General features: G+C 53.8%; 1 protein-coding gene across 3 annotated transcripts in view; it reads right to left on the bottom strand.

Annotated features, from left to right (window-relative positions):
• The window catches only part of CPLX1 (complexin 1), a 33,920-nt gene that overhangs the window by 12,939 nt on the left and 11,755 nt on the right, over window positions 1–9,226 (bottom strand). Inside the window, exon 1 of one of the 3 annotated variants that reach the window (XM_040489965.1) lies at window positions 4,895–5,072. The exons of the other annotated variants lie outside the window; for them this stretch is intronic. Coding sequence (XP_040345899.1) covers window positions 4,895–5,057 — 163 coding nt within the window. The 5' untranslated portion in view covers window positions 5,058–5,072. Of the gene's footprint in view, window positions 1–4,894; window positions 5,073–9,226 lie in introns of those variants that run through there. 3 annotated transcript variants of the gene reach the window in all.

Genomic DNA, 9,226 nt, shown 5'->3' with positions numbered 1-9,226 from the left:
GGGGAGGGGCAGAGAGAGAGCGGGGGAGGGGCAGAGAGAGAGCAGGGGAGGGGCAGAGAGAGAGCAGGGAAGGGGAGAGAGAGAGAGGAGAGACAAAGAGAATCCCAAGCAGACTCCATGCTGCCAGCACAGAGTCCGACGTGGGGCTCGGTCCCATGACACTGGGATCGTGACCTGAACCGAAACGAAGAGTCAGATGCTCAACTGGCTGAGCCACCCAGGCGCCCGAGGAGTACAACTTTAAAACAACTGTAATCTTACGTCTGAGAAAACAGCCGTCAAGCTGCAGAGACAAGCTCATTGCAACGGCAAAGCAGGAGTAAGGCCACGTCTCTGACAGCCTCCTGGAAGCGGACGGCCTGATAAACAGTGACACCAGGAACACGCGCCCCACCCCCCGGGCCGCTGCGCACGCGAAACCTAATGACAAATGCGCTAGAAGCTCTGGGTAAAACCACGACTGTGCGTGTCTGGGACCTGGAGCTAGGAGGCCCGAGCGCACCCCAACCCCAGGGGCAGCCGGTGCTGCAGACCCCGGACCGCGCCTGCGTCGGCCAGAACACACACAGAGAATCGCACGGCCGCTTCGCGTCTCCGGAGGAAGAACCAGGGAGAGCGGACGGCCGGGGTGGGCTCAGCCAGCAGCAAAGAGAGTGCGTGAGGAAGACGACACGGGTCAGGCTGGCGGCTCAGGGGCCGACCTTGGCATACGGTAGGTAGGGCCGCTTGGGGCGAGAAGACAGAAAGAAAGCACAAAGATGACAAAATTAGGGAAAACGAGGGAGAAATGGCGCTGCAGATCGGAAGGACACGAAAACGATCAAATAATATCTCGCGCACCGTATTCTAATACGTCTGTACACGTGAATGAGGCAGATTTTCTGAAGACTGTTGTCAAAAACTGAGAACTATGTCTACGAATTCACAGATGGAGTCTTTCAAACATTCAAGAAACAGATAATCCCAATGATATTTAAAATGTTCTTGGAAAGGAGAAAAAAGAAGGAAATTCCCCAGGTTATTTTTGTGAAATCTGCATAAGAACGATGCCAAAATCTGGCACAGAGAGCGAGCGGTGGGCCAGCTCCTACGTGACAGTGTGAAATGCTAAACCAGAGACAGGAAGGGAAGCTGGCGTTTCTTATGGAATTTGTTCGCAGGGGGGCCATCTTGGGGAAGCGAAGACGGTTCCACGTTGCGAGAATACCCTGCTGCCACCGTGCACAGGCCGTAGCGAGCAGGGCTCCGAGGCTCCGGCAATGGCCTGCCTCCTCTCCTGCAGGAGGCCCAGGGCCGCCGTGCCCCTCCTCCCCCGCAGCCAGGGGCCGCGTGCGTGCGCTGCCCCTCTCGCTCTCCTCCAGGGGGAGGTCCCCGCGGCTGCTGAGACGCCTGCCCCGCCTGTCCGCTGCCACCTGCCCCCCCCCCCCCCGCCCCTCCGCCGTCCCAGTTCCAACCGAGACCTAGGTTCTGGTCCGCGTGCATGACCGCTGCAGACAGGTGTCCTCGTATCACAACCTGTTTTTAAAACAGTCGTGGAGCCGGTCGGCATCGCAGAAGTCATGCAGTTTGACAGCTGTGCACGTCCCTGGAACCATCACCATGACCGAGGTGACGGACACGTCGGTTCCCCCAAGGTTTCCAGGCGGCCCTGTGCAACTCCTCCCACGAAACCGGCCCAGACGACCGCTGACCTCCTCTCCGTCCTCAGAGACTAGGGCGTGTCCCCTAGAACTCCGGATAACTGCAATCATACCGCGGGCCGGAACCGGGGAGGCGGGTCCGTTTCCATCCACTGCGCCTAACGCTTTCACGCCACCGTGCGTGTCAACAGCTCCTCGAATTGGCCCGTGACACAGATGCACGTGATCAGTCTCTCCACTCGCCTGCCCGTGCCCCGTGCACATCCGGGGTGTTTCCAGTTTGGGTCTTTGGTGAATAAGTTGCTCTGAATGGGCGTGGACGTGGGCCTTCGGCTCCCTCGGGCAGATCCTAGCAGGGATTGCCGACTGTATGGTACATTTAGGGTTCATTTCTGAAGAAACGCCAAACTCTTTTCCAAAGTGCTTGCACCACAGTAAAGTCCAGCAGCGCTGAGCAAGGGCCTGCGTTTCTCTGTGCCCTTGTCCACATCTGCTGTTGTCCGTTGAGATTCCAGCCGTCCAGGTGGCCGTCGAGGGCTATCAGCTCACGGCTAACGGTGTTCAGCAGATTTTTATGTGCCTAATAGCTATTTTTATATCTTCTTTGGTGGAATACCTATTCAGATTCTTTGCACACTCTCAAAAACAAACTTATGTTAGATTTGCAGAAAAACGTTGGAGGAAGACAGCACAGAGAGCTCTCACATACCCGCACCCAGTGTCCCCTGTTAACACGTTACATTAATGTGATACATCTATCACAATTAACAAGCCACGCTGGTGATGCTACTATTAACTGAAGTCCATGCTGTGTTCAGACAGCCTTAGTTTTCGCCTGATGTCCTTCTGTCCCAGCACCGCATCCAGGGTGTCCGGGACACCTTGTGACATTCAGCGGTCGCGTCTCCTTTGGCTTCTCTTAGCTGACAGTTTCCCCGGCTTGCTTTGTCTTTGACGACCTCGACAGCTTTGAGGACTTTTCAGGAATTTTCTGTCTCACAATTAGGGTTTGTCTGCTGTTCGTTCTCATGGCCGGACTGAGGTTATGGGTTTGGGAAGGAAGACCCCGGAGGGGGAGTGTCCTCAGCACATCACCTGCAGGGCACCTGCCACCAACATGTGCCATCACGGTGATGTGACCTCGGCAGTGCGGCCCAGCCCACTTACGAAGTGAGCATTAGGGTCCCCGGTCTTGCTTCTGCTGGTGTTACCGAACGGCGAGAGTTCCTGACGGATTTTGGATGCAAGTCCAATTTTCTCGACCTTGAAGAGCTAGCTTTGGTTTTCTTTTTCCCTTTTTCATTCATTTCTGCTCTGAACTTCATTGCTTCCTTCCTTCTGCTTACTCTGGGTTTCATTTGCTGTTCTTTTCCTGGTTTCTGATGTTAGAAGCTGAGGCTAACACGGGAGACATTTCTTCTTTTTGAATAGGGGTGTTTAGGGACATGTTTCCCTCTAAACACCACGTTAGTGAATCCCACACATTTTGATGGATTCTTTTTTTTTTCATTTCCATTCTGTTCACAACACTTTCTAGATTCTCTTTAGACCCACGGGCTACTTCAGAGTGTGTTGTTTAGTTTCCAAATACTTGGGGGGATTTTCCAGATGTCCTTTATTTCTCGTCCCACGCCACCGTGGCCACCATGGTCAGAGAACGGAATCTTTCGCATTCATCGAGACTTGTTTTATGGCCCAGAATACGTTCTATCTTTGTATGTGTCCCGTGTGTATCTGGGAAGACCGTGTCCTGTATCGTCGGGAGTGCTCTCCAGATGTGGAAGCTCAGGTTCGCTGACAACGTGGGGAGTCTCGTGGACCCCACTGCTCTTCTGCCTGTTCCATCAGCTGCTGGGCGTCTCCACTCCGACTCGTGGGTCTGTTCGTCATTTTCGCTGTCTGCCCGCCCGTTTTCACGTATGTGTTTCGGAGCCCGTACGAGTTGTGGAAGCAGGTGAGACGATCACCTCCTTTTAACCTGTCACCATCTTTGTCACCAAGAGAGGGTTTCCATCACCCCTGGTAACGTCCTCTGCTCTGCAATCTACTTTGTGGCCAGTCCAGCTTTCTTTTGATCAGTATTAGCACGCTTTGTCTTTTCCATCTGTTTACTTTTACCATGTTTATGTTTTTATATTTAAAGTGAGTTTCTTCTAGGGGCGCCTGGGTAGCTCGTTTGGTTGAGCGGCCGGCTTCGGCTCAGGTCACCATCTCGAAGTCTGTGAGTTCGAGCCCCGCGTCGGGCTCTGTGCTGATGGCTCGGAGCCTGGAGCCTGCTTCTGACTCTGTGTCTCCCTCTCTCTCTGCCCCTGCCCCACTCATGCTCTCTCTCTCTGTCAAAAATAAATAAACATTTTTTAAAAATCTTAAATGAGTTTCTTCTAGGTAGCATAAGTTGGGTCTTGATTTTCTTTTTTTTTTTTTTAAGTTTATTTATTTATTTTGAGAAACAGAGGGAGAGAGAGAATCCCAAGCAGACTCCGCATTGTCAGCACAGAGCCCGACATGGGGCTCGAACCCACAAACTGTGAGATCATGACCTGAACCAAAATCAAGAGTTGGACGTTCAACCAACTGAACCATCCAGGTGCCCCAAAAGTTTATTTTTGAGAGACAGAGAAAATCAGAGTGCAAGCAGGGGAGGGGCAGAGAGAAGGAGACACAGAATCTGAAGCAGACTCCGGGCTCTGAGCCGTCAGCACAGAGCCGGACACGGGGCTCAGACCCACAGACTGTGAGATCGTGACCTGAGCGAGAGTCAGACGCTCAACCCACTGAGCCACCCAGGCGCCCTGATAACCTCTGCCTTTTAATGAGAGTGCTCCAATAGCCCCAGCAGAAAAGGCCATGAACCCCAACGCATCTGTCACAGCGGGGAGAAGGGACGGCCTTGGTTGTGGGCAACATTACCCGCCGACTTATGTGTTCCTCTGGTCCTGCCTAACAAAGCCCCAGAATAAGACAAGAGAGAATCAAAGTGTCTCCACAACTTGAGCACATCTGGAGCAAAGCTCGTGAACACATTCAGGAAAACAAAAACATCTAGCATGTAACAGGGTGAAACTCAGAAGGTCTGGCACCCGGAGAACAATCAGCAGACACGCCAGCAAGTGGGGCAGGGCAGCTCGTGGCAGAGACACCACCCCAAACCCCGACGTGCCAACCACGTAAACGCATATGATGAGACATCCCGAGCAGCACAGAGTTAAGTGGCACATAACAAGCATAGAAAAGCATTAGTGAGAGAAAATTACCTAAAGCGTGTGATTCGTGAACACGGCAACTACAAGTCACGTGTTGAACGCTGTGTTCAGTAAGTGAAAGACGTTGAACAAAGACCAATTGGAAGTGAGAGCATTCTATCCATTCAAGCAGCTTCACAGAATCCCGTGTGGGGAGCGCGTGTGTGACGTCCATCACGGAGCGCTGTCGGGGACGAGGGTCTGTGTGATCTTTCGGGGGGGGGGGGGACGCGTGTCAGAACAGGTGCGGCCGTGCACCTGCTCCTCCCACCCCGTGCTGGTGCCGGCAGGGACGAGCGGCTCCCCCAGAGACCCCTCCTCCCGCAGCCGTGGCGCCAGCGCCTCCGATGACGCACGAGTCACCTCTCGCGTGGCGCCTACCACTGCCGGGCGCGGTGTTTCACCCACTTTGTGCTCCTCCGTTTCCCACACCGAACAGATGTTTCATCCACACAGACACCGTCTCCGCGTCTGGCTCACGGCAAGAACACGGTAAATAGCGACGACACGACGGGGTGAAAGCGCAGGGATGTCCACGCATCGCGGTTCACGAGAGCAAAGCCCCGGGCCCGTGACGCACGACACTTGTGTCGGGGAGGTCAATGGCAGTGAACCCATGCAAGCTCACACCGGGCGTCCGGACACTGGGCAGGAGAACTCCGACCGCCCGTGAGCCACGTGCCCTCGCACTGATGGGTCGAACACACGTGCCTGTCGACGGCCTTTCCAGACGGGAGGAAAGAAATGTAAGAGTATCACCCCACGAGGCCGCGCGGAACAGGCGAGGAGAGAACAGGTAGTGGAGACGTCAGGTCCGGGGAAGACGGAAGGCAGTCGCGGGGCGGAACTGAGCGGAGGAGGCCCCGCCGGGACACAGATTCGGCAGCAGGAGCGGAGGGGCCGGCCTCGGGGACGTGGGGGCGCGGGCTGGGCGGGCTGAGGGCCGCACGAGGGGCACCGCGTTCCTTGCACAGGCTCTGCCCCACCCGGTCATCTCCCCGGGGAAATCGAACCGGAGCCCCGCAGACTCGGGCACTGGGGGCAGAGGCGACAGTCCAGCCGCAGACGGGGGTTAGGTGGGCACGGAAGACCCCTCCCCAAGCCCCGGCCCCCCGCCCTGTTTGCAGACCCTGCCATCCAGCCACGCAGGGTCCGTTTTCGGAGAAGTGGGACCACAGCCCCAAACAAGACCGGAAGATAGTTCACCGCGTGTTTACTCCACAGGCAAGCCCCAAGTCCCACCCAGCGAAGTTCCCCATCAGGCTCTCTTACCTCACTCTGAACGCGCAGCCCAGGGATGCCTCCGCCGTGAAGACAGCTCCCGAATCACAGGCAAGAGGGGCCCAGGGAACACGGACAGTACAGAGGGCGGGGTGACTCTCATTTTGATTTGTATTCTATATATATGTATACAGATTTTTTGTTTGTTTGTTTGTTTGAGTCTATTTATTTACCTTGAGAGAGAGAGGGACGGAGAAGAGTAGGGGCAGAGAGAGGGAGAGACAGAGAATCCCGAGCAGGCTCTGTACTGTCAGCGCAGAACCCAATACGGGCCTCAAACCTACGGACTGTGAGACCAAGTGTCGAATGCTCAACCGACGGAGCCCTCCAGGCGCCCCCAGTAGGGAAACTCTTTAAAAGGGGGGGGGTAGTTTAGAACACACAGAGGAGCTCTTGGAAGCTAAATATAAATGTAGAAATTAAAAATGCAGTTCAAGGGCGTCTGGGGGGCGCTCGGTCGGGTGAGCCTCCGACTCTCGGTTTTGGCTCAGGTCCTGATCTCACAGTGTGTGAGGCCGTGAATCAGGCTCTGTGCCGACAGCTCGGAGCCTGCTTGGGATCCTGTCTCCCTCTCCCCTCCCGAGTTCTCTCTTTCTCTCTCTCAAAAGGAATAAATAAATAATCAACAAAATCCTGAAACTTCAGAATGCTAGTAAAACCTCTAGAGAGGGAGGAGATAAAAAGCAGGTCATGCAAAGAGCCCTGGAAATAAGAATAGCATCTGATGATTCAACAGCAACTTTAGAATCTGGAAGACAACAAAAAAATAACCTCACAATTTTTTTAAACTTTATTATTTTTGAGACAGAAAGAGAGCAAGCAGGGGAGGGGCAGAGAGAGAGGGAGACAGGACCTGAAGCAGGCTCTGCACTGACAGCAGTGAGCCCAACCCGGGGCTCGAACCCACGAACCGCATCTGACTCTTGATTTCGGCCATGATCCCAGGGTCACGGGGTCGAGCCCCGAGTTGGACTCCGCACGGGGCATGGAGCCTGCCCACGATTCGCTCTCTCCCTCTCTCTCGCTGCTCCTCCCCTGCTCATGCGTGCACACATACGTGCACTCTCTCAAAACACTAAAGAAACAATTTAAAAACCAACTGCCAGTCACGTGTGAAGGCACAACGCAGAGACTTCCTCCCTACACACCCTGCCACAGAACGTTCCCGAGGACCCAGCCGTAAGAGAAGACAGGGGAATCCAGCCCATGCTGAGTGACAGCCTGGGCAAGAACCAGTGCTGACAGGAGCGGGACGTACCAGAGTCCTGGGGCAGCTGCACCAGAGGAGAGGAACAGCCAACCCTCCATCTGGAACCTTTGACCGCACGGAAGGGTCGCGGTAAAGGGCTGCTGGCCGACGTGGGAAGCATGAGAGACAGTCCGCAGAAACTTGGGCAAATGGAAACCGAGACACATGTTGGCTGCAGGGCAAGCCAAGGGCTTTATCACAAGAAAGAAGTGTTTGTACTGCCCTGCGTGGCTCGTCGGGGGGCACTACTTACATCGTCATCGTGACACCAGCCCCAGTGGCTGATACCGCCACGTAAGGAGCGTGGGGCAGGGGGTCTGGCAAGAGCTCAGTGCCCCCCATCCCGGAACGTCTGAGCTGGTCACAATGAGCACAGGACCGAGAAACACACAAGGACCCCCGTGAGCGGTGGGGGCGGGGGACTCAAGGAAAAACTCTTATTCAGTGTGGATCAGAATCACATCTTCCCCCACACCCCTGCCAGGATGGTGGGGGGAAGTCTGGCAAATGTTGACAAACAGCTCCTTGAACTTGGAGGGAAGTCTGTTCTGATTCTGAGCCCATCACGCCAAGGGCGGGTTTCTGTCTAAATCCGTCTGCGAATGAACCAGACTTCCCTGAAACGTCCAGCTTCGAAGCCTGTTGTAAGGAAACGACAGTTACAGTGTTTCCTGCTGAAACCTATTTTAAACCACAGTCATCCTGAGAGGCTCTCTCCTCTCAGCCTTTGGTGCTAACCCGCTGACCCTCCCGGACTAGTTCTAAGAAACGCACCACGTAGAGCACTTTGCAGAGTCTTTTAAAATTAGAAATAGAACTGAAGGCATCCCTCCTTGAAAAAATATTTTTAAATTAAGTAATGAGACATTCTAACAGAATTTTAAAGTAACATTGTATCTCGATTTTCCATATCACTTCTTTATATTTTTCTGTATTATTTCAATTCCCTACCATAAGCATCCAGTTTCCTGTTAGAGAAATATGCACACATATCTTTTATAAAGTTGAACGTGGGGCGCCTGGGCGGCTCAGGTCATGATCTCACGGTTTGTGAGTCCGAGCCCCGCGTCGGGCTCTGTGCTGACAGCCCGATGGGGCTCGGAGCCTGGAGCCTGCTTCGGATTCTGTGTCTCCCTCTCTGCCCCTCCCCTGCTTGCACTCTCTCTCTCTCTCTCTCTCTCAAAAATAAATAAACATTGGGGCGCCTGGGTGGCTCAGTCGGTTAAGCGTCCGACTTCAGCTCAGGTCATGATCTCACGGTTCATGAGCTCGAGCCCTCAGTTGGGCTCAGTGCTGACAGCTCAGAGCCTGGAGCCTGCTTGGGATTCATTCTCTCTTTCTCTCTCTCTCTCTGCCCCTCCCCCACTCATTCTCTTTCTCTCTCTCTCTCTCAAAATAAGTTTTTTAAAAAACTTAAAAAATATATAACCTGTGCATAAAAACCTCAGCATACAGTAAGTGATCAGTAATTGAAAGCAATTATTAAGAGCTTTTTGTCTGTGCTTTTATGCTACATAAACAGGTGCTTCTCCAGGAACCAATATGGTGAAAATAAACCCTTGCTAAGCACCCAATCAAAATTCTGCATCTCACTACAATGAAACACATTAGAAAATGTAAGGTGGGGGCCCCTGGGTGGCTCAGTCCGTTAAGCAACCGACTTCAGCTCAGGCACGATCTCAAGGTTGGTGAGTTCGAGCCCCATGTCGGGCTTTGTGCTGACAGCTCAGACCTGGAGCCTCCTTGGGATTCTGCGTCTCCCTCTCTCTCTGACCCTTCTCTGCTTGCACTCTGTCTCTCTCTCTCTCTCTCTC

This window comes from Herpailurus yagouaroundi, unplaced genomic scaffold (assembly GCF_014898765.1).
Source record: "Herpailurus yagouaroundi ecotype Mexico unplaced genomic scaffold, PumYag 28, whole genome shotgun sequence".
Lineage (NCBI taxonomy): Eukaryota > Metazoa > Chordata > Mammalia > Carnivora > Felidae > Herpailurus > Herpailurus yagouaroundi.
Note: the sequence above shows the minus strand (reverse complement) of the source record. Positions and strands in the feature narration are given on the sequence as shown.